The following is a 26,210-nucleotide window of genomic DNA, read 5'->3' as shown; positions in this document are numbered from 1 at the left end:
CTGGATAACAAGTTTTTATTATTTATTTAAATCGAACAACTCCATCTTAGTGGGCAAAATAATCATTACAAAATTAATTTACAAGTTCCTTTTCAATCTTCGTTTTTTCTTCTTTCTATTGCTTCTTTAGAAAATCGATACAGTTCTTCTATCATTTCAGGATTATCTTCTTTTAAGAGTTCTTCTGCGTCTGTTAACCTAGAGTTACTGTCAATAATCGTACCCAGGTAAAAAGCACTCAAAGCAAGGAATAGGTTCTGCAAACACTCTGCAAACTTCCTGCAAACTCTCTGTAAACCCTCTACAAACTTTCTGCAAACTCTTTGTCAACTCTCTGCAAAATCTCTGCAAACTCTCTGCAAACTCTCTACAAACTCTCTGCAAACTTTCTGTAAAGTACAACAGTGGTGACCAGTAAAAAATTGTATATCTGTCATATTTGTTACGTCAACGTTGCCTATACATTATAAGAGTAGAGCGTAAAAGCTCTCTTTCGCACAATCTTTTGGTATAAATGTGCTCCTTTTAAAGAACTTATTTCAGTACACATGTTCTTAATTGTAGACCTTTCTTTTATCTGTTTATCAACATTGAAAATTATCACGAAAGAGGATGATAGAGATTAAAAAGTAAACCTACCATGATGGGAAATATTCAATCTAACGTTCAAAATAAATGAAAAATATAAAAAAAAAACTCTATATAAATATGTATTATAATGGGATAAAAAATATTTGTTTGCCTAGTGATGCAATAAATCTAGGTTCTAAATTTGTTCCAATGAATTAAAAAATATTCGTTTAACCCTATTTATATTGGGGTTTTGGAGTATTAAATATCCTTGGGGGTGGGGGGTGGGTGTGGATTTCACCACCTCAAATAACTTTTGATTGGCTTAAGTTCTGTTGATAAAATGTACCATAAATGTTGTTCCACATAAAAGAAAACTAATGACGAAAAAATTTTTTGCTGACGTGAGCATTTGTGGTGTGACGTCATCATTTTCCCTATAATTTAGCCTATTTTTGGTATTTATTACAAGCCATAGAAATTGTTTTGCGCGTAGGTTTTGATCTGTAAATAACTCCTCTTTAATCATTAATAATATAATTAATATTTGGAACAATGCTGAAGGTGAGTTATGCCCTCAATTACTTGAGGATTAATGCCTAATTAGCGTATTTTTCAGAATAATAAAAACGTTTTTTTAGAAAACACGAGAATTGTATTTTTGGAAAAAAAATACATATACCCTTATTCATCACTGCATATATCACAGATATTATATATGTGTTGCTTGCACACAGCATTCACACACACACAAAATCTGAAATATTTGTTCTTACATCACATAAGAAGAAACGAAAATTTTAGTGAGTTTTAGTGAGCTACGTCACCTTGAGCATGATTTTATAATAATTATAAGGCTAATTTTTAATAATATCATTTCCTTAGAGTTTAATGAATATAAAAATACATTGTCAGTAAGTGAAGTCAATTAATACCACCTCCAACAGAAAACACAAAGTAATTAGAAAACCCCACTTTGTTTTCACCTATGACAACGCCGCTGCCATGGTAACTCCTAAAATGGGATTTTTTTTTTTTATATAAAAAACGTTGCCTTGTAGAATAGTGTATGCCGAGTAGGCCGAGTATAAATAGGGTTAACCAAGACTAAAGACTGATATTGACTGGTCATTTGCTAAACAAAACCGAAGGACTCGCCAATCTCGAGTACATACTGACAAGCAACTCGCGTAATTCTATACCACATTAATTTCAAACACTGGTTCATTATTTAGAATTCGTTGATAACCAAACTTTGACAAATCGATCTCTGTATATTGACCATCTAGCAAAACTTCACTAATAGCGTTTCCAACGGCAGGCGACTGTTGAATTCCGTGACCACTGAACCCATTTACAAAATATAAATTTTCAACTTCGGAGTGTGGTCCGATTATTCCGTTTTGATCCAGAGTATTGTAATCATAATATCCAGCCCATGAATGCTTCAACTAAAACAAGGGTTACAGTTATTAGCAGATATTGAACTTGCTCAGAGAACTATTACGCAAGCTGAAGTGGTGTTTTACAATTGAAAATACAAAGAACAACGTCCCACGCGTCGAATGACTGCTTTTTGAATGACAACCACTTTATGTTCTAATTTTTTAATAAACAATTCAAATTAAAGATTTTATTTTTATAGTGCCCCCTCTTTAAAAGTTTTTGTATTTTTTTTAAGTAATTCGGATAACAAGATAAGAGGTTGCTTAAAAAATATATGGTATGTTCTTTTTTTAATGAGCACTTCATCCATGAGGGGTCATAGCTTACAAATTTTGAAATTCCAAGATATTTGAGAACACTTTGCCCTAAGTTCCACGGTTCTTCAGATCGACAGCAACCCTCTTTTTTATCTCTCTTATTTTACCGCAGTTTATACTCTATAAAACATACGAGCCAGGTCTAACATTGAATAGAGTTGGACAACATGACATTGAATTAACTTTATCGGCACTGTTAAATCGTCTTTTTCTTTGTTTGTTAATAGGTTTTCTTTGAATGATGCGTCCCTACCTTCAATTCTTCCATAGATGGAACTCTATAAGCTAAAGCCGGCCATATCGTCTCATAAAAATAATCGTAATCAACTTCAAGATTGGAAATGTCTGGTTCTTTATCCTAAAACACGACGTATTTTTATAGAAAAAAAACACTAAAAGCAACGAACACAATATCCCAGAGTTGTGGATCTGTCCAAATCCGTTCGCAGCGTCTGCCAAATTTTATTTAATAAATTTAAAGATTCTTAATTTTTTTCCCGCCATCAGTTTTTTCCCGCCATTATTTTAGGATTATGTCACGGCTTAAAGCACACAGACAAAGAAATATAACTGTATACAATGCCATAATGTAAAGAAATGAAAGTGCTTAATCCTATGCAAAGTTAAAGGTTTTGTTCAATTTTGCAGTGAAATGAAAAATAAAATAAAAAATGAAAGATAAGGAAAAAAAGCAAAGAAATAAATACATACATACATAACTTGTCTTGTAGATACATAGTATTTTCTTAAAAATGTCTAAATTTCAGCTATGAAAGGTGGCGGCTATTTTGTGCAAGTCTGCAGGAGAAATAGTTTTTCCTGCAATGGTAAAGTTTGATATGGTGTATGACGTAATACCATTTTGCAAGCGGGAAATTTTGCAGCACGTGTCGTTGGTCAAAAGAAGAAAGTTATTAGAGTGAATTTATAAAAACCTGATTTTTATTCCAGACTTTTGCAAATTTTTTCTTAAGAAAAATTATTTCATTAAACTTTGAAATATTTTTGCTTCAGCAGTATGCCGAGTGAGTTTGATCGAATTTTTTATTGGTTATTATTAATATTATTTCTATAAATTATTAAGCAATGCTGTTGTATTTTTGAACATCATTCCTAGATGAGACAGTTGAAGTAAGTGTGCAAATTCAAAGCTAGCTAGCTAGTATACCTAGCTCATTTAACAATGAGAATGAAAAGCAAATCATAGGAACGAGCCAGTGTTTGGCAGATACATGCTATTATACAATATTATTACCAGATGTAAATAATTAGATTGTAGGACAAACAAATTTTGCAAATAATGCAAGTAAACAAACCATGTATGTACTATTTCCTGCAAAATAAAAATTTGCTCATAACTAATCGTGTTTTAACGTTATTTGATATTTTTGCTATGTATATTTTCGCGGAACGAAATGTATATGGAAATTGGTCAATACACAAATTGATTGACTGCTGGAAATTGAATGTTAAAAAGCATACCTCACTTGGACTTTGTCCACATATATATAATGTTCCATTTCCATCAGGCCTACAATACACCCCTGTCGTATCAACCAACATTGGCATGCTTCTTCCTGGTCCTTTTGGACAATCGATTACAAATATATATCGCTTACGCGGGAAAACGGGAAGAGGAATACCAACTTTCTCCATTAAATAACCAGCCCATGGACCGGCTGCGTTTATGAAATTTGAACAATGAATTTGTCTTTCATCTTTTTCGCGTCGAATCTAAAACAAATCATTTACATAGACAGGCCCAAAAACTACTTTATATACATTTTTTTAAAAATAATGTGAACACGATCAAATTTCTAACAGCTATGTCGTTTAAATGTTAGTAAGTTTAAAAACTCCTGGGTTTTGCATTTGTTATGTTATTGAGTTTTTCAAACTGAAGCGAAGGTTTTCACTTGCGTATCAGGTTTTATACTAATTATCTTTTTTTATTCTTATACTGTACTCAATTAGGTATATTCTTTTGTTATTTATGGTTTTTTGAAAATAGTTTATTAAAAGAAAAAGAAAATATTATGGTTATCTTTTCTATCGTGAAGTTCTTTACAGTGTTTTTCCAATGCAATTATCTCCCTCTAAATGCAAGTGCTGCTAACCCTTACAATAGAACACTCACATAAAAGCAGAAATACCTTATTACACAAAAATAAATAGTCCACTTAATAAAGCGGGATTAATTATGATACATGAAATTAACGCGAATTTAAAAATTTCGGTATTTAGGTGTGTGGTAATTAACGCGACTTTTGTTGATATGTTAAAAATAAGAATAAAACACTCCATGTCTCCATTTTATGCTTTGTTGACCGCTTTCCAGATTAAAAAGAAGATCTCGAAATCATCTCTTTAATAATAGCCGTATTCCGTCTGTCTGTCTCTGCGCGGACCCCCCGCTGAGTTAGAAAATGATGTTACGGAAACACGAATATAAAATGCGATATATTTTTATTCACTTTGTTGCGGCAGGTTGATATAAAGGACGGGCGATCCCGTGGATTTTTCCACGGGCAATGACTAGTTTCTTTAATAATAGCCATATTCCGTCTGTCTGTCTCTGCGCAGACACCTCGTTGAGTTAGAAAATGATGTTACGGAAACACTAATATCAAATGCGATATATTTTATCCGCTTTGTTGCGACGGGTAAATATAAAGAACAGGCGAACCAGTGGATTTTTCCACGGACAACGACTATCTCGTATTCCGTATAGCCGTATTTCGTCTGTCTGTTTGTGCAGAAGTAAAAGGTCGTGTTGCGAAGACACAAAATGCGATATATAAGGGACGGGCGACCTCGTGGATTTTTTCACGGGCTAACGACTAGTATAATTATATTTTTGAGAGACATTTTGCAAAAGGTGCATATAAAAATAAGTCTATTGTAAATTTACATTACATTGTCTCGAATCTTATTAATAAGTTCTTCAACAACAAAAACGGCCTTACTTTAACACTGGATACTTTTGAGTCGATATTTAACTGAACACATTCTCCTTGAATATATTCTACACCTAAACTAACAGCTTTTTTTTGAAAGGAAGTTAACAGAGACCAAGCATCGAACCAACCCTCACGTCCGTCTTCACCTATGCAAAAAATACAAAATATAATTTTTTAGCAATGACAAATTATAAAGACATGTTGTAATTATAGAAATCATTTTGACTATAGTCATAACTCACCTCACCATGCGTTTTTCCAATAAACACATCCTTTACATGACTGTCACCCTTTTTCAGAATCTAATTGAGGATTTGAGGATTTTTGATGAGAAGTTTCATCATTTTTTGAGAAGATGAATGTGTTGTCATAAAAAATTCGGGAAATTAGAGGACATGTTCACCCTCGTCCCAGGTATTTTTGTATTTTTGATATAAGAGAAGACGACGAAAAAGGGGAAAAAAGGCAAAAAACCCTGGGGACGAGGTGGAGGACATGTTCATATTTCCAAAAAAAATGATAATATTTCAGGAAATTTTAAAGGTGATACGACAAGTAAAGAAGAAATTATGGTGCAAAAGTATAGCATATCTATGCATTTTAATAGTAAAGACATGTGGTTTTAGCAATGAAATTTACTTAGACGGGGGTCGATCCTATGATTATAGGTGCAATTATACCAGCATTATCAATTACAAACCCCCTTGTTTTAAACTAAATCACAGACAAACAGGAAGTATAAAAGTCTTTAAATTTGAAAAATATCATATTACTTACAAAAACTCCCAGCACAAACTCCATCCACATTCAACCAATCAAAGTGCTCACTTAACCCATGTGCAGGAATACAATTAATATTGGCACCACAGCTCCTAGAAATAAGTACAATTTGGGCGAGCCCAAAAAATGATCAAATACTTTATTTTATGATTAACCCCCCCCCCCTGACATTTTTTTATTAACTCCTCTATGGTACAATGCTTGGCTATCATACTTACTAAATTTCAATATTTATCAAATAGACACCTGCATGCCAAATTTTCAGTCCCATAACTTTCAGAGGCTTTGATATTGGCTATAGAAACTACTCCTAAAAATCTCTATGAAATCCTTATAATTGGGAAAATTTAATAACTTGTGTTAGGATTATCCTTTGAACTTTAAACTTACAACACAACTTTGTTTCAGTAACTAGAATCCTTCTGTATGTTTTTGACACGTTATTAGTCCGATTTCCCGATTTTTTCGGGTTTACCTATAATCAGGAAAAACCGGATTTGAGGGCAATTGTTCGCAACTTTTTATGCGAACTTTGTAAAAACCGGATGATATGTTTAATGACTTTTATTCGGCTTTTGAAAAAATTAAACAAAATGTATATAAAAATTCGCTGTAGAACTAAAATAATTGCATTTTAAGCGAATTTCAAGCTTTTGTTGACGTCATAGAAAAAGTGCTGACATAAGCAAAATTTTATTACTGCCATTTTGCTCTTTTTGTGACATACTAAAGGTGTGCCAAATTTAATTTAATTTGGAAATGGGTATCAGCCTTTACGCTGGGCTGTAACAAAAAATATTTCAGGAAAGGTTAATTAAAGATATGGTAACCCCAAGATGGTATTGCTCAAAATATTGTAATCCAATCCCAATAGATAATTTTACATCAAATTTTCTTTTTTACACCAGCACATGACAATTGCTGATGTGAATACCAACATTTTAGCAAACAGATTATTTCGCGTGAAAAAAAAAATTAGAAAGGCTTCAACAAATCACTTTTCAAAAAATCAGTTTCCTGTCTAAGAAAGACTAGTGAACATAATTTAAATTCTTTGGTGTCTTTTTTACATGCGTGACGTGTCTCTTAAGATTAATTCTTTTCACTAAACGTACATAATGTGGGGGGTGTTACATATATACGACAAATCTTCTCATTTTTTCTTTAAAAAATAGTTTTTATATGAGTAAAAACATATTCCATACAAAAAAGTTATATTTCATTAGATGACTCACCTTTGCAAAGCACAATTTTCCTCCAAAATGTCAATAGTATGTTTCGATGCTAAAAACATATAAGAACTTTCATGAATGCAAACATCAGGTTTATCCTGTCCATCAACGCTTAGATAATGCTGAATGTTTTTCATAAACTCATGACTCCATTGGGATAATCTAATATTTTCTGAGATTGAAAATTGTTGTCGAAAGGATGATGCTGAAAGTGCGCTTGAGGCTTGTGTATACTAAGGAGAAGGATATTAAAACTTAAGTTAGTTTTTTAAAACATCAAATACTAAATAAGTCTCTTATAAAAAATATAGAAACTGTGGATTTCTAAATTTAATTTTTCACTTTTTTCAATATATCAGAACTTTTTAGTGCCTATAATCGACGGATTATACCTATAACTTTTGTTTAAAAAACTTGATCAACACGTGTTAAAAAAAATTGAAAACACAATTGAACTGCTTTCATATGGATGAAAGTCTAATTTTGCATAAATCAATGAAAACTTCGTAAAACTGTGTCAGGGCTAGAGTGTCGATGAGCTGCAAAAACTTTCTGATGGCTTTCTTTACTAGTTCCTCCCTTGCTTCACACGCCACCAAATCCTCCAACCCCCACTCCCTTCTCCACACACATACTTTTTAACAGTTGTATATTCAGCTTTTATAAATAGCTAGTTAAATAACTTACTATTGTGTCCTTTTCAATGATAGCAATTTTCATTGATGGTGCTTTGTTTTTTAAAAAATATGCAGACGATGATCCCATGACACCACCACCAACAATAACAACATCATAATGTGTACAATATCTTGATGATCTATCTGCTGTTGAGTGAAAAAGCGCCCTAAGTTTGTATTTAAACTGCAACCTATTCCATGTGCTTCTAATCATCATATCCTAGCAGTTTTAGAGTTGTTCACTGACTTTCTGTATTTAAAAAAAAGGAAGTAAACACAGTGAATTTAATAAAAACAGACACACAGAGTTTCTCACTCATAGAGTACTTTTTCTCTCATAAAGAACAAGCTGATCACAGAAAAACGTAGAGAATAAAAAAAAAAAAAGTGCGTAATATAATGCACGTGACAGTTCTAACATAAAATAATAGAACCACCGGTTCACAACTAAATAAAAGATAGCAAGTGAGCGTCACATATTTCAACACTCCCACTTGACGGTCACTCTGTCACGATAGTCATTTCGTCATGTCAAATTCAATGTATCTTGGTCACTCCAAGTTCTAAGCGAAGCTTCTCGAACTGTGGTCAAGGGAGTCCCTTTGTCAATAAATCGGCAATCATTTCCTGTGTTGGACAGTATTTCAGCTTAATCTCCTTGGTCGAGACAGCGTCGCGTATGTAATGGTACTTGATGTCAATGTGTTTTGTTCGTGAGTGATGTGCGGGGTTTTTCGCAAGAGCGATTGCACCTTGGTTGTCTTCAAAAATCGTAGTAACATTTGCCTGTTTGAACCCCATACCATCAAGCAGGACTCGCAACCATACTGCCTCTTGTGTTGCACTGCATAATGAAACGTATTCAGCTTCGGTCGAAGAAAGTGCAACGATTGACTGACGTTTCGATTTCCATGAAATCGTGGAATTTCCGATTTGGAATACGTAACCGGAAGTCGATTTTTGTGTTACCACATCTCCCGCCCAATCAGCGTCGGCGAAGCCACGTAAACAGTTCATCGTTTCGTAAGCTTTACTCCCCTTGTACACCAAACCATAGTCGATGGTTCCTTTAACGTATCGGAGAACTCGTTTAACACCAACCCAATGTTGCTTTCCAGGTTTCGACATGTGTTGACTAAGCACTCCCACTGCAGCGGACAAGTTTGGTCTGGTCCCAATCGATGCGTACGTCAGGCATCCAATGACAGATTGGTACTCTTTCAGATTGACTGGTTCTTCGTCATCTCTCATCTTTTTTAATTTTATGTTGTGTTCGAGTGGAGTAGCTACTGGCTTGCAATCTTCCATTCCAAATCGTTTCAGCACAGATAATAAGAACGCGTGTTGGTCGATTGTAAGTACCCCATCCTTACGGTTTCGTTTGACGGCCATCCCAAGAATGTAGTGAACTTCCCCTTCGTCACCCATTTCGAAACGTTCACCTATCTGTTTCTTTTTGGAGAGGAGTTCTTTGTCGTTGTTTGATGCAATCGTCGACGTATACAGCAATAAGGAGGATAACTTCCTGTCCGTCCTTGATGAATCGTTTGAGATAGATGCAAGGGTCAGCATCGTTTTGTATGTATCCTGATTCCTTGAGGTATTCGTCGATGGTTTTGTTCCAGCATCGTGCAGACTGTTTCAAGCCATAGAGACTCTTTCGCAACCGACAAACCTTGTTCGGATGTTTCTTGTCGATGAAGCCTTCCGGTTGCTTAACGAAAATCTCTTCCTCGAGATCTCCATTTAGGAATGCTGTTTTAACATCCATTTGGTAGAGGTTTAAATCAAGTTGATTGGCAATGGCTAGTACAGTACGAATAGAACTATACTTTGCGACAGGTGAGAAAACTTCGTCATAGTCGACACCGGGTTTTTGAGAGTATCCCTGTGCAACAAGACGAGCTTTACACCGGGTGATCTCGCTTTTAGCATCACGTTTGTGCTTAAAGACCCATTTACTGCCAACAATGTTCTTACCGGGGGGTAAGTCAACCAAGTCCCAGGTTTGGTTCTGTTTCAGCGAATCAAATTCATTACGAAGTGCTTCAAACCACAGCTTTGAGTTCACACCGCTTAAAGCTTCTTCAATGGTCGTTGGCTCCTCAGTGTCCAGAGCTGCGACCGATGCCGCCTCCATCAGGTTCCACCAATTACCTGTCAGAACGTTCAGTCTGTCAGGTGGTCTCCTTGCTCGTTGTGGTCTGGCATCTTCTTCGACAGCGACTTGCGGTTCACCGATGTTGTTTCCTGGTTGTTCCGTTTCAGCTTCTGCCTCAGCTTCTGCTTCAGCTTCTCTGAATGTTCCAGTGAAAAATTCGTGAGTTACGTTGTCCGATTTTTCGATGTCAAAAGCGTTCTCTACGAAGATGACATCACGACTTCGAAGCATCTGTCTCGTTTCAGGATTGTACAGTTTGTACCCGTTTTCGTTCGCAGGGTATCCAACAAAAACGCATGGAAACGATTTCTTCTGGAGTTTTCCATTACGTTTTGATTCAGGAATATGCACGTACGTTTTGCAGCCAAACACTTTCAGGCCACTAACTTCAGGCTTTTTACCGTGCCAAAGTTCATAAGGCGTTGCTACCTTCAGTGCAGCAGTAGGACTTCGGTTCCGTGTGTAGGATGCGGTAGATACAGCTTCAGCCCATAGGTTAAGGGGTTTCTTTGCGTGATGCAGCATTGATCGTGCAGTTTCCAGTAGGGTGCGGTTCATGCGTTCAGCAACTTCGTTTTGTTGTGGAGAGTATGGAATGGTCGGTTCACGTTGAATTCCTCGATTGTTGCAGAATTCGTCAAAGTCCTTTGAGAAGTATTCACCACCATTATCTGAGCGAAGGCGTTTTATAGTTTCGTTCTCCACGTGTAATCGTTCGACGTTCAATCCAGTGCGATTTTCAACAAGGTTTACAAACTGCCCAAACTTTTTAAGCACTTCAGACTTTTGTTTCATCATGTAGACAGTAGTGTATCTTGAGAAATCGTCTATAAAAGTCACAAAGTACCTGGAACCTCCCACTGAAGGTACATCCATCGGTCCACACACGTCACTGTCAATCAGCTCGAGCAATCTGGTTGTGGTGCTTTGCGATTTCTTTGGGAATGATTTGCGATGCTGTTTTCCCATTGCACATCCTTCGCAGATTCGATCGACGGCTTCCTTGGTATCGATATTCAGGCCATTTACCATCTCTTTATCGTTTAAGAGTTTCAGGTTGTCGTATCCCAGATGACCGTATCGTTGGTGCCACAGCTCGATTGAATCCTGTTTGATTGTTTTCCCGATACAGCACGTTTCCTCGTTTCGTGGCTTTATCGTGTTAAGTTTGTAAAGTTTACCGTACTTATGTCCAATAGTATACTGCTTCCCCTCCTTGGTGATATCGCAATCCTTGCCTTTGAACTGCACATCGACTCCCTTATCGGTTAGGTAAGATAGAGAGAACAGTTTGTTTTGGATCTTCGGCACGTAAAGTACGTCGTGTAGCACAGTTTTGACCTTTTCATTTTTGCTCAAAATGGCCAAATGTACATTTCCTTTCCCGAAAGCATTCAGCACGTGATCATCAGCGAGTTTTACCTTTATAGGCGTTTCAAAACTGGAATAGTCTCTTAAGCTTTTCAAATTATGGGTCATGTGAGAAGAAGCACCAGAGTCAATCCACCACTCATCCTCGTTTACTTCAGAGGATTTCAGAGCTAGTTCATTATCGTGATCATCGCTAGCGAGATTTGCGTTTTCTTTCTTCTGGTCACTTTTCTTCTTAAAACAGTCACGAGCATAATGTCCTGGTTTCTTGAAGTAATGACATTTACCGGATTTCTTGTTGTTGGGCTTTGACGAAAAAAGGGCATCACCAGAAGTTTCAGCTTCAGCAGGCTTTTTCTTTTCGCTTTCGTGAATAAGCCTGTCCCTAACATAATCCCAGGTTAGGTTGTCCTCAGCAATTGTTTCAAGCGCCGTTATTAAATAGTTATACTCTTCGGGTAAACTACTAATAAGAAGAATAACTAGGTCCTTTTCTGCAATAGCATCATCAATCGCTTCCAGGTGTTCTGACAATGTCTTAATGTTGTTTATGTGTTCAGTCATATTTTGACCTCTAGCCATCTTTGCTGAATATAATTTTCTCCGATAGAAAATCCTTTTTAAAAAGTGTTTTTTGCTGAAAATGTTTTTCAAGATTTTCCCATGCTTCCTTAGCCGATTTCGTGGAGCGAACGTAAATTTGTAAGTTTGTTGAAACTCCCAAACAAATGGCGGCAAACGCTTGGTTCTCGCGTTTCTTGATTCGACGTTTCTCAGCCTCCTGCATATCATCCTCTATGGTTTCATCACCGGTTACAATCTCCCAAAGATCTTTTCCGATTAAATACATTTTCATGTTGAATTTCCATGAATGATAATTTTCAGCAGTCAGCTTCTCAATTTAGAAAGTTGCGTCTTCAGTTGCCATCGTAAAAAATCAAATTCAACAAAACAAAATTATTTCAGTACTCGATATAACATTAAAAAGTGTCTGGGCCCATAACCTAATAAAAACAGACACACAGAGTTTCTCACTTATAGAGTACTTTTTTTCTCATAAAGAACAAGCTGATCACAGAAAAACGTAGAGAATAAAAAAAAAATGTGCGTAATATAATGCACGTGACAGTTCTAACATAAAATAATAGAACCACCGGTTCACAACTAAATAAAAGATAGCAAGTGAGCGTCACATATTTCAACAGAATTTAATAAGGCTTTGACTATATGTGAGGGTTGGTAACTTTTCCATTAAAAACTTTCACAAAAATTATTTCATTGTTCTTTATATTCATAGCCTACTTAATTCATCATAGCCTTGTTAAATTCTCCGTCAGAATCTAATATATCGATGTCTTTCAATCATTCACCACTTTGAACTCTGCTAACCTTGTCTACAGTTTACAGTGTTTTTTTATAGAATAATTTATTTCTTTATTTAAATATTATTATTATTTTAATAGGACAAAGAGCCATTGTAAAATATGGAAGTGCCTGAAAGACAGTTAAATAAATAAATAAATAAAATAATAAAAAAGTTTAGTTCTATTCCTCAATCCTTTAAAGCGTCGTAACAAAAGAAAGATTTATTTAATCAACGTGTATTGACACAGTAAACATGAGCCGCTTTTTCCTGTTTCCGCTTGTCAAGTATGCTTTTACTACATTAGGCCAAATTCTATTTTTTTTTTCTATATTGTTCCTAACCTCACAGTTTCTCTTCATTGAAATTATTTTCTTTCTTTGTATTATTAGCCTAGTTAACTAAGCTTTTTCGAGGATATCTAATTCAGCTTCTCTTAAACGAAAGCCTAGACGCAAACAAATGTCAAAGCAAATCCTTAGAATTCAAATCCACCTCATAGCAAACCCCGAATTACAAAGCCAACGTGGTCACATGTTACTCTCTTAAATAATACAGGAATTAATTATATTTGTTTAGTTGAATAAAGCCATTCTCGCTTAAAACAAAAGATTTCCCGATATTGACAACGTGAGCAAAGAACAATAAAATTAACTAATCAAAAAGCACGGTCAGAATTCTTACTGAAGAAAAATCGTTTGAGACCCAGCGTAATTTTTGCCACCTTAACTGTTCCGATTTCCCGGTGGTAAGAAAAATGATGCTGGGTCTCCTGGCTTTCTATGATATAACTAGTCGAGAAGGCCCGTTGAAAAACCTACTTAGGCAAAAGGACAATGATTAAAGTGTTAATTAGCTTATTGGATTATTGTTTTGGTATATTTATGGTAATAATTGCATGCTGTTTTGGTGGTGTGATAACATTTTGGATTTCATCCTGGTTTTATGGTTATACAGACGAACTTTATGTTTATGTTTTTTACACCTCCAAATGCATTTTAGCTCTTCTAAAGCATCTATATAATAATACGCCAGTTCCGTGTGTCTGTCTGTCACTTTTGCAAAGTGGATTATATTCTTCACAATTTTCTTTAACAAATTCTATAAAACAATGCCTATAAAATTGTTCTGTAATTTACCAATTTTACCCTTAAAATAGTATTGACGTCAAAGGAAAGATAATTAAGATTATCCATGCCATGCCATTGCTGACGTCAGCAAAATTTTTAAACTGTGTTATATCTCATTAACCCTTCATCAAAAGCACATAATCGTATACATTTTCTTGATCAGCAGTTTAAGCTCTACAAAATAGAGGCAACGTGAAAACAAGGTTCTATATTTTTTTCTGTGGATTGGTTGCTGACGTCATCAAAATTTAAATGACGTTTCTTTTTCATTTTTATTCTGCCTCAGTGGATTTTTCCACTACTAGTCTATATAATTTCTGTGACAGACAAAGTGAATGTGTTCATTTTCCTTTGATCTTACCAAAATTTTCTTTGAAGCAACCGAAAAATGCATTTCTAATATGCTAAATTTTCTGACGTTGCGGCAGGACGTCAATAACACTACTTTAACGTCAATATCCAACATTAAATTAGTGAAGCCATTACAGTGCACCCAAAACTTTGAGGCCAAATAAGTTGGAAACGAGGTGGTGGTGACATCAATGATTTTTCACCGAGTGGGTAACTAGGTACTCCCTAGCACCAATTTGGGTAATTTTCCCACACCTGGGTCCCAGAATCCGTTTCAAAATGGACGGATTGATGACGTCATCAAAAAACCTTCAAACCCTAATATCTCTGCAACCGTTTGTCAAAAGTACATAATCCTATACATTTTCTTGATCAGCGTTTCAAGATCTATACGATAAAGGCAACAAGTATACAAATTTAAAAAAAAAATCGGTTTTGACTGGTCCTTACTGACGTCAGCAAAATTCTTTACCACTTATATCTCATTAGCTGGTCATCAAAACCACATGATCGCATACATTTTCTTAATCACCAATTTAAGCTCTGCACAATAGAGGCAACGTGAAAACAAGGTTCTAATTTTTTTTTGTGGATGGGTTTTTGACGTCATCAAAATTCAAATGACGCTTCTTTTTCATTTTTATCCTGCTTCAGTGGATTTTTCCACGGGCCTTATCGACTAGTCATATATAATTACGAAAATGTTTAAACTTTTACTTACACTTTTGGCATTAATTATCGTTCTAAATGCAACATCTTGGCAGGTGACAGATATAATGAGGAATAACTCACCTGAAAGGTCTCATGAGAAAGCGTAACTAAGTCGATCAAAGGGGCTCATTTTATATTGCAGTAATTCAATGGCAACTTATAACATAATTAATTTTGTCAGGCGATATAGAAAAAAATTCGGACCTGGTTCTCATCAATCACAACAAAACACTTGCTGTACACACAAAGAAAAAATAAATCAAATATCCGATGCCGATTAGCAGATTGCTACATTGTTTTCAAATTCAGTTTTGTAAACAGAATTTTTGAAATCTCGCGCGTAAATTATAAAAGTAACCGTTGCTCATTGTTATTTCTGCATAATTATAAATTATTTTTTGAGCGGTAAAAACTCGGTCGTTTTGTAATTTGATCGTTTAAAATCAGTTTTTAAACATTTCTGGTGATATATGCAAAAATAAGTAAAATCAGCCGAATATGAGGGTTATTTTTGAGAAATTATGGTAAAATAAAAAAAATAAAAACAATCTAAAAAAACGCAAAGAAATAAAATTAAATCATCACCCAACGAAAAACGCATAATAATAGATAGTATCAAATGATTAATATTTTCTTTTGTTCTATGAAAGAAACAATAGTCATCGACCACCGATTGTATACCGAAAATTCATTAACTTTGAAGATAAGAATATGTACCAATATGCAACCCCTCCTGCGTTAAAATTTTTAAAAGTTTTATGAATTTTTAACTGACGCTTTGCTAGGAGGGAACATACAGAAATATCTACAAGATTTAAAATTATATATCTCAGGGCAACAATTTACACATTATAAGCTCCAAATACCAGCTGAATCGTTTTTCAGAGTAGAGAAAATAAACCTTACCAGCATTTATTCTTATAGTTTAACAGAGCCATGTGTTTTTATTTACGTTCGGTATTTTTTGAAAGTTCTATTTAGTACGATGGCCCCTATGGCTCACTTCTCTTCCAAATCAAAATCACTTCTCTTCTATATAACGAAACACTTCTCTTCTGTATTTTGACACTTCTCTTCAGTATTTTGACACTTCTCTTCTGCACTTAACACTTCTATGGTGGCCCATCGGTATCAACGTAAAAAATATGATGGATAAGTCAAACTAAAAAGAAAAAAAAGATAAAAAGATAAAAAATTAAATCAATAAAAAGTAATATTAAAAAATTCAAATAATTAGAATAAAAAAAATGTTTTTATAATGATAAACAATTTATTAAGAAAAAAAATCTTATATAAGAAAAGATTCTTTTTAAAAAAAAATAAAAAAAAATTACACGGTGTGGCCCAGCGCTATCAGTGTCACAAGCCCTGCAATTGGTCATGGTTTTATTCCACCGCGCAACTAAGCACGCTCTTTCGTTGTGTTTATTTATTCAATGAGGTGAAAAACATGGCGGAAGCAAATGCGAGGAATGAAAAATTTAAGAACTTCCAGAAAAAAATTAGTGAAAAAAGGAATAGAAGTGAAGACAAGGATAAGAAGGGGAAAAAGGTACATTCCATCATGGTTCAAAAAATGAATCCAGTGGCAACTGGTAAGTTGAAGAAATACGAACCAGAAAGAGCTAGGGACTTCGTAGACTTTTCAGAATATTCAAGTTTATCTCTGGACAATGTCAAAAGAGCATGCGAGAAGTATTATGGCGAACCTGAAGGATCGTGCGATGTCTTGTATAGTGAGAGAGGACCATCATGTATTGAGGATGATCAGATAATAGGCAAAAAAGTTTTGCTTGTTCGATTCTTAGCAACAGCAAAAGTATCGACAGATTATATCATCAACAGCCAAAAATGTTCTGACCTACACCAAAGGAACTTGTCTTCTATTTATAATAAATCGAGGAATGCGTATTCAGACTCAACAAGTTCCATCAAACAAAGAAAGAGAATTGTATGTTCAAGCATTAATAGCAGTGTGTTTCCAAAGTCAGTATCCATAGCTGATGTATATAGTTAAAGCTAAGAAACTTGTTAAACCAAAAGAGGAATACACAACTGATATAGTGTTGGAATCATTTGAAATAAACGAGAAAAAATGGTTTAAGAGCGATAGAAAACTTTTCCATGTCGAAAAGGAACATTTTGCAGAAGGAGCATTTCGTTATGCATTTAAGGCTTACACAATGGAAAATTATGTGAATAAACAGTATGTTATTAAAAAATTTAAATCTTCAACCTGGAAAAATGCAGCACACTCATATGGTATGAGTTTAAAGGAACACACCCGAAAACAGATCCAGATACACATGGCTGCTCAAGCAATAACAAACCGTGTGAAAAAGCGGACAAAATCTTTGGCGAGTTTTGAACAATTTTTTATTTACAATGTTTATTTTGCAAATCTTGCGAATGAACCTGTAACAGTTGAACCCTTTGTGCCTGGGAACTTTAAAAAGTATATAAATAATCATGGGGTGCCAGTACAAAATAAAGTACCCCTTGAAAAGGATTTGTATGCTAAGGCTGAATGTTTGGCCCACTTCTCATATCAAGATAGCTAAGAGAGGCTACTTCTAGTTGATTTACAAGGGAATGATTATACACTATATGATCCCGAGATTGCTACGTCTAATGACCTAGAAATGGATAATGAAAGATATTTTTGCTCTGGTAATTTGAATGAAATGGCGATTGATAATTTCTTTAGCCAGCACAAATGCAACCTGTATTGCAAACTTTTGTCGTTAACAGAAATAGAAATGGAATCAGAGGAGGACAAAGACTGAACATTTTAAAACTACATATGCTATTAGGTGGACATTTTTGTTCTTATTTTGTTATAAAAATACAATACAATATATTGTGGCATGTTTTTGTTGTAGGGAGACATTTTGTTCTTTAAAGTGCTTTTCGTTGAATATATTTTTTAAAAAAGGCACTGCATCGTTATGTTCTTATTATATTTTCAAATTTGTTTAAATAGTCCAGTCTGAAGTGGATTAGCTTTTTGTATGTTATTTTGTTATATATATGTTACAAAGAATGATATAATTTGATATACGTGTCCAGTTACTAAAAATTAAGCAGTTCCACCTTGCAATATTGAAAGCTGTGATTTCAAAAACTTAAAAGCTGTGACTAATTCATTACACTTTAAACCTAGCGGATCAGGAAGTACATCAGTAAAAGTTTCAACTTCTTCTTCAGTGAGATAGTGATTTGGTAGACTGTCCAAATGTGCCAATTCACTTACTTCCTCCAAAGACTCCTCAGTTATGTTGATATGTTTGACCTCAGCGTTATATTTTTCTGGGAATGAAAACATGTGATTAGGTATTCCAGTTGGTAATTCTAATCCTGATTGATGCCTTATGCGATGAGAGTTCCACATACGACAAAATGTATCGCATTCTCTTTGAACTACAGGAATGAAAATATAGGATAGCATTTTACGATCGAATGTGCAACTCGGGTCATACAAATGGGATAATAGTAAGACCATACACTGCTCCTTTAAGTATTTTTTGAACCGTTTATGCAAATCCTTCCACCATCTTTCTATTTTGTTAGAGGTTGATTTCCCATACTCAATACACTTAGTGCTGTCCTCCAGATCACAGAATTTGTCAACTAAGTATGCATGTATCGTTGCCATCACTCCAGTCTCGCTTCCACGATCCATGCGTAAATACATGGCAATTTCTTTGTTTCTAGAAGATACTCAGTGTAGAAGTTTCCAATCAATTTGGGTCAGAGTTCGACGTCCATACTTTAAGAAAAATTATTTTTCTGGAAAACGTGTCTAGACAACCATACACAGCGAGAGGAAATGTGGAATTCTGATATCCCATCATTTTGTCATGGCCATCAAGAGAAAAAGTCCATCCTGGCCCATCAGAAGTAAACGGTCTTTTCAGAGTTTTTTTTCTTTTTTTCACATTTCTAGACCCCATTCCATCAGGATCTAAATCGAATAACACATCTGCTACAAGATTCCTAGGTACACAAATATGGTGTTCCGTTCTGAGTTTATGATTCATGGCGCGATATCCTAGTAATTTGCCAGGACCTTGCAACTCACAGTTGTTAAAGGTGTTGCATTGTCGACATACTTTATATGAAAAAATTTCAATCGCCTCCAGCAGTATTGTGGATACTTCTTTCGAACAAAGTCAACTATTTCTGACCGTTTCATATTCTGTTAACATTTTACGTAACATTTCAGTTCCTCATGCAAAGAAATATCTTTGCGACAATCAGCCATGTTGTCTCATTTAAACAAGCCCTGCATAAGTTACGCGTATAAAGCAGACCAGCGGTGTGAAGGGGAACTTCCCGGTGATCTTGATTTTGATACTCATGGGCCACGTCGACGGTTTTCATTTTAAAGAAAAAGAAAAGAAAGAGAAACAATACAACAATTTTGTTTTTACTTTATATATTTTTACTTTAAATAAATAATAATTAAAAAAATAATAAAATTAAAATAATAATTAAAGAAAAAAAAGAACTTTTAAAAACGATTTTTTTCAACATTTATTCATTTTATTGCTTTTTTTACGTTGATATCAATGAGCCACCATACACCTCTCTGCATGTGGCTCTTTACAACTTGAATTCTAAAACCTGGTCCGCAATTTTACATCATTGGTCCGTAGTTTAACCTTTTGTGAGGTCTATTACACGGGACCAGTCCCCTCGCCATGTGACATATTTTTTCAACAAGAATAAGGTCTGATGATGGTACTGAAAACTGTATTTTGGAAGCTGTTGAGATTGCATTAAGATCTCAGCATAATGACGAATATGCTGGCACTGGCAGTTTGATTGTTGGTACATCAACAGCTAATCAAAGAATCGAATCTTTTTGGTCACAACTTTCAAAAGACAGACCAAGTTGGTGGAGGTTATTTTTTAGAGAACTTGCAGACTGGAAACTAGATAAAAAAAGCAATCTCGTATTACGCTTCTGGGACCGTATAAGAATATAGCTTGGAATTTTCCCGCGAAAAATCTAATTTTGTAGAAACGTTATGCCCCCGTAAGGATTTATGCAAACTTTACTGGGTACAAAATTTCCTATGCGCAGAGCCCGGGGTGTGCCATTTATTCATAAACAAGATCTGGATAAATTCATATATTAAGGACCAGATTCAGTCTGGGAAATTTTCGAGCTTATGGAAGAGAAGTGTTTCGCACTTGGAAGAGAAGTGTTTCGCACTTGGAAGAGAAGTGTTTCGAACGGAAGAGAACTTTGGGTATCAAAGTAGAGAAGTTTTTTATACAGAAGAGAAGTGTTTTTATACAGAAGAGAAGTGTTGTTATTGAGAAGCGAAGTGAACAATAGGGGCCATCGTAATTTGAAGTGGATTAGCTTTTTGTATGTTATTTTGTTATATATATGTTACAAAGAATGATATAATTTGATATACGTGTCCAGTTACTAAAAATTAAGCAGTTCCACCTTGCAATATTGAAAGCTGTGATTTCAAAAACTTAAAAGCTGTGACTAATTCATTACACTTTAAACCTAGCGGATCAGGAAGTACATCAGTAAAAGTTTCAACTTCTTCTTCAGTGAGATAGTGATTTGGTAGACTGTCCAAATGTGCCAATTCACTTACTTCCTCCAAAGACTCCTCAGTTATGTTGATATGTTTGACCTCAGCGTTATATTTTTCTGGGAATGAAAACATGTGATTAGGTATTCCAGTTGGTAATTCTAATCCTGATTGATGCCTTATGCGATGAGAGTTCCACATACGACAAAATGTATCGCATTCTCTTTGAACTACAGGAATGAAAATATAGGATAGCATTTTACGATCGAATGTGCAACTCGGGTCATACAAATGGGATAATAGTAAGACCATACACTGCTCCTTTAAGTATTTTTTGAACCGTTTATGCAAATCCTTCCACCATCTTTCTATTTTGTTAGAGGTTGATTTCCCATACTCAATACACTTAGTGCTGTCCTCCAGATCACAGAATTTGTCAACTAAGTATGCATGTATCGTTGCCATCACTCCAGTCTCGCTTCCACGATCCATGCGTAAATACATGGCAATTTCTTTGTTTCTAGAAGATACTCAGTGTAGAAGTTTCCAATCAATTTGGGTCAGAGTTCGACGTCCATACTTTAAGAAAAATTATTTTTCTGGAAAACGTGTCTAGACAACCATACACAGCGAGAGGAAATGTGGAATTCTGATATCCCATCATTTTGTCATGGCCATCAAGAGAAAAAGTCCATCCTGGCCCATCAGAAGTAAACGGTCTTTTCAGAGTTTTTTTTCTTTTTTTCACATTTCTAGACCCCATTCCATCAGGATCTAAATCGAATAACACATCTGCTACAAGATTCCTAGGTACACAAATATGGTGTTCCGTTCTGAGTTTATGATTCATGGCGCGATATCCTAGTAATTTGCCAGGACCTTGCAACTCACAGTTGTTAAAGGTGTTGCATTGTCGACATACTTTATATGAAAAAATTTCAATCGCCTCCAGCAGTATTGTGGATACTTCTTTCGAACAAAGTCAACTATTTCTGACCGTTTCATATTCTGTTAACATTTTACGTAACATTTCAGTTCCTCATGCAAAGAAATATCTTTGCGACAATCAGCCATGTTGTCTCATTTAAACAAGCCCTGCATAAGTTACGCGTATAAAGCAGACCAGCGGTGTGAAGGGGAACTTCCCGGTGATCTTGATTTTGATACTCATGGGCCACGTCGACGGTTTTCATTTTAAAGAAAAAGAAAAGAAAGAGAAACAATACAACAATTTTGTTTTTACTTTATATATTTTTACTTTAAATAAATAATAATTAAAAAAATAATAAAATTAAAATAATAATTAAAGAAAAAAAAGAACTTTTAAAAACGATTTTTTTCAACATTTATTCATTTTATTGCTTTTTTTACGTTGATATCAATGAGCCACCATACACCTCTCTGCATGTGGCTCTTTACAACTTGAATTCTAAAACCTGGTCCGCAATTTTACATCATTGGTCCGTAGTTTAACCTTTTGTGAGGTCTATTACACGGGACCAGTCCCCTCGCCATGTGACATATTTTTTCAACAAGAATAAGGTCTGATGATGGTACTGAAAACTGTATTTTGGAAGCTGTTGAGATTGCATTAAGATCTCAGCATAATGACGAATATGCTGGCACTGGCAGTTTGATTGTTGGTACATCAACAGCTAATCAAAGAATCGAATCTTTTTGGTCACAACTTTCAAAAGACAGACCAAGTTGGTGGAGGTTATTTTTTAGAGAACTTGCAGACTGGAAACTAGATAAAAAAAGCAATCTCGTATTACGCTTCTGGGACCGTATAAGAATATAGCTTGGAATTTTCCCGCGAAAAATCTAATTTTGTAGAAACGTTATGCCCCCGTAAGGATTTATGCAAACTTTACTGGGTACAAAATTTCCTATGCGCAGAGCCCGGGGTGTGCCATTTATTCATAAACAAGATCTGGATAAATTCATATATTAAGGACCAGATTCAGTCTGGGAAATTTTCGAGCTTATGGAAGAGAAGTGTTTCGCACTTGGAAGAGAAGTGTTTCGCACTTGGAAGAGAAGTGTTTCGAACGGAAGAGAACTTTGGGTATCAAAGTAGAGAAGTTTTTTATACAGAAGAGAAGTGTTTTTATACAGAAGAGAAGTGTTGTTATTGAGAAGCGAAGTGAACAATAGGGGCCATCGTAATTTAGTCGTTAAAACTCTCGCCTCACTCTCGGCATGTAAAAATGCAGCAAAAGCGGCGCAACGGATGGGTTCAAAGGAGCGCGTAAACAAAAGAAATTTAAATAGAATTTAATACCGTGGCAGATTGGGATAACTATATGTCACTTCAACCGCCGCGATTGAATATAAGTATCAAAACTGGCAGCCGGATTTTTAGGACTGGAGGCCGCGTGAGTCGAACAATCTGGTCCTGCAACTAAACAACGGAGTCTGTGATTTATACTATATGAAATCAGGCGGCCGCTAAGTGTAATCAGCGCCCGCTTGTTTAAATAGGCGGACGCTTGCTTGAAATAAGCGCACGGCCGTTTTGATAGGCATAACGGCAAAAACACACACGTTTATTTACATTTCCAAGTTGATGATTCGATTGCTCATCTGTGCACCAAAGATAAACTTTTGGAAATGTGTTTATTGTATAGTGAACTGTTGTCGTTTTGACAGACATTTCCAAATATGCCTGTTAACCAAATACAAACAAGTGGTGATGGTAAAAAAAATTATCGAAATTGAACTGAAGAGTTGAAGCAGAAGTTGAAACGAAAACACACATGCCAACTAAACGCATGCAAAAAACCGATAACTAACAAAAAAGTATACGCTCAAACTTCATAAAGGATTTTCTGAAGATGTCAAGAGAGATGCTACATACCATGACATACACGAAATTTGTTGTATTTTCTTCGCAATTCTTGCAAAAACGGCAAACTTTATACGACTATACAATTTTTTTTCTTTATAATTTTTTGATAACTGTGAGAGAAGTATCTCTGCCGTTTAAGCTCCACCCTTTAACTTGTGAATATGTTTTTATAAATATGCGTGATAGAATATCTAATATTGAAGAAGATATATACCGTAAACATACTGTATACAACTATACTTGTCTATTTCTTGTACAAAATGAAGGTGTTATACGTCAAATCCTTCGTTCTCAAATAGGATTAGTAGTTTTACGTAAAGATCGAGTGCTGTCTCGACATCAACAGCTCTTCTATAATTCTTTATTTGTAAATAACATTCATTTAATTCGTGAATTTTGACATTCTTAGCAATAGCACAGTGCTGAATTCCCATGACAATCTCTGCAACGGCTATATCACTATCAGTAACATCAAAGCCTTGGTCATGGTACACAATTTGAGTAGGAATTGCATAAATTAAATCTGGTTGTTCTCTAGAAGCTGATAATGATTGTCGAACATGTCGTGTGTTCTACATGTGTGCAAATTTATTCGCGTTTCAGAATTGCTAACAAAACGAAGATTCAAATTTTCGCGTGCGTTTCCAGATGTGACTTGAACAGCCCATTTCTCTCCATATCTTCGAAAAATGTGATTCAGCAAGATACCCTGAATTTTTTCAACCGTGACCAGAATGCCTCAATCCTTTGATTGCGAGTGGAAGTAGCGTATTGAAAGTCATATCGTCACGCCCAGTGAAAAACACTTGTAGATCTTCAATGTAGATGATTTTACTGCTCCTGTCCATTCTCACTAATTTAGGAACACTTTTATGTTCCTTGACGATTTCGATATAGAAATTTCCAATAACCAATGGATCATTGTTACTAATTGCTATTTTCAGTCGACTGAATCCATCTTTAGCTTCTGTATACAAATTCCCCATTTCTTGAGTTTGTCGTTTCCGTCTATGTGATGCTCACGGTAGGGCCCTGAGTTTGATAGATTCGTCGTTTAATTACGTTTCTAAATCTTTCCTCAAACCCTTCCGGATCAATGGATTTTAATACAACGCGGACCTTTTCTTACGATATAACTGTACCATATACTTAAGACTGGTGAATTCGGCCATTTGACCATAACCAACTTTACTGTTCAATGTTAACAGATCGTTCGAAACAATGTCGGCACAGTTTGGTTAGAAATGAAAGAACGTTTTTTCAGCCCAAGCTTTTGACGCAAGTACTTCAACCAGCGAGTTGTAATAGCTCTTTTGTGCACAGAATTTAATATGCTGCACATCTCATTAACTGTCAAAAATATTTGATTGCTATAATACTTGACCAGTCCTTTGTCGCTTTGATTAGAAGCGACATGCTTATGCAGTAAAGAATGCATCGCGATAGTGAAGATACGACCAAGAATGGTGTGTTTATGGTCAAATGGATTATTTCACGGATCAGGCTAAATATTAAACAGACCAGAAGATGGCCAAAAAAGAATTTCAGACACGTAGCCGCCTCTTTCAAAATAGCGGCCGCCAGTTAAAACATGCGCCCGCTAATTTCGACATAAACTGGCTGCCGCTAGTTTTAATACGCAAGCGCTTGTTCAAAACAGGCGGGCGCTTGATTGCAACTGCGGCGGATGAAGTAAGATGGAGGTGTTCTAACCTACCGCGGTAATTTAAATGAACGTTGCTTAGATATACCTCCTTCTTTTTTCAAACCTCCTTGGTTTAAATGACCACTACACACCTAATAGGTCTTTAAGGTGATCTAGAATTAAAAAAAAAATAATTAAAATCAAACTACCTATTATGAAGTCTTCAAACAAACTAAATTATTATGTAGTGGTTGTTCCACCGATCCAGACGGTATACGAGCAAAATTCATAAAAGCAGACCATATTACTTTACCGCTGACCCTCATAATCAACACGAGCATCGAACAAGAACTTTTCCCCGACGCTTGGAATTCTGCAGAAATACATCCTATTCCAAAAGTAGATAATCTTATAAAAATCATTGGACTCTCGTCCAATTTCCATCTTACCGACGTTGTGAAAAATTCCCGAAAGTGTTTTAGTGACTCAATTGACAGAGTTTATTGAAGAAAAGGCTTTAAATGCAACCACATAATCAGGTTTCCGCAAGGGACATTCATGTACTACATTGTTATTGAAATTCAAAGATGACATTATTAATGCATAAAGGTTAAATTACTTTGTTAGTAGCAGCGGACTATTCCAAAGCTTTGGATACAGTCAATTCTTCAAAACCTTTCTTAAATTATTAAAAAACTTTGGTCTATCCAATGAATTTCTTCGTGTCATTCACAGTTACCTTACTGAACGCACACAGTACGTCCAAATTGATTATATAAAATCAACGCTCAAGTCAATCTTCTTTGAAGTACCACAATGCAGCAAATTAGGCTCAGTCCTATTTAACCACTATGTATCTGACATGTCTACTATTTCACAAAATTATACCTTAAAATGAGCTGACGATACAAGTATTTATGTCCATGGCAAAGTAAAATCCATGATATCTCTGACAGAAAATCTTAAAAACGAAGTCAATGTCATGAGAACCAGGTCACATGATAAAAACCACATATAAACAAAATTATAAGTCAAGGTTTCGCTACGTTATCTGTCTTGAGAAAACTGAAAAAATTGCTCCTTT

The 26,210-nt window shown here is 35.3% G+C and overlaps 1 protein-coding gene across 2 annotated transcripts; it reads right to left on the bottom strand.

Moving 5' to 3' along the window:
- On the bottom strand, positions 1–26,210 carry LOC130662662 (FAD-dependent oxidoreductase domain-containing protein 1-like). Of its 2 annotated transcripts, none has more exons than XM_057461564.1 (8): positions 26,015–26,210; positions 7,993–8,232; positions 7,309–7,538; positions 6,071–6,165; positions 5,300–5,439; positions 3,816–4,067; positions 2,587–2,691; positions 1–2,021 (listed from the first exon to the last, which is right to left on the bottom strand). In XM_057461564.1, the coding sequence occupies exons 2-8, from the start codon at positions 8,197–8,199 to the stop codon at positions 1,767–1,769; spliced, it is 1,284 nt and encodes a 427-aa protein (XP_057317547.1). In that variant the 5' UTR covers positions 8,200–8,232; positions 26,015–26,210; the 3' UTR covers positions 1–1,766. The 2 variants fall into 2 exon arrangements, with proteins under 2 accessions (XP_057317547.1, XP_057317546.1); XM_057461563.1 differs by lacking the exon at positions 26,015–26,210 and adding an exon at positions 15,976–16,237.

Source organism: Hydractinia symbiolongicarpus, chromosome 10, assembly GCF_029227915.1.
Source record: "Hydractinia symbiolongicarpus strain clone_291-10 chromosome 10, HSymV2.1, whole genome shotgun sequence".
Classification (NCBI taxonomy): domain Eukaryota; kingdom Metazoa; phylum Cnidaria; class Hydrozoa; order Anthoathecata; family Hydractiniidae; genus Hydractinia; species Hydractinia symbiolongicarpus.
Note: the sequence above shows the minus strand (reverse complement) of the source record. Positions and strands in the feature narration are given on the sequence as shown.

Bases quoted from the DNA above. Each gene is read 5' to 3' on its own strand.
- LOC130662662 (XM_057461564.1), bottom strand. From the start codon at position 8,199: ATGATGATTAGAAGCACATGGAATAGGTTGCAGTTTAAATACAAACTT. The intron at 7,539-7,992 runs GTAAGTTATTTA...CCTTCTCCTTAG, and splicing joins TCATTGAAAAGGACACAATA to TATACACAAGCCTCAAGCGC. The intron at 6,166-7,308 runs GTGAGTCATCTA...ACTTATTTCTAG, and splicing joins GAAAATTGTGCTTTGCAAAG to GAGCTGTGGTGCCAATATTA.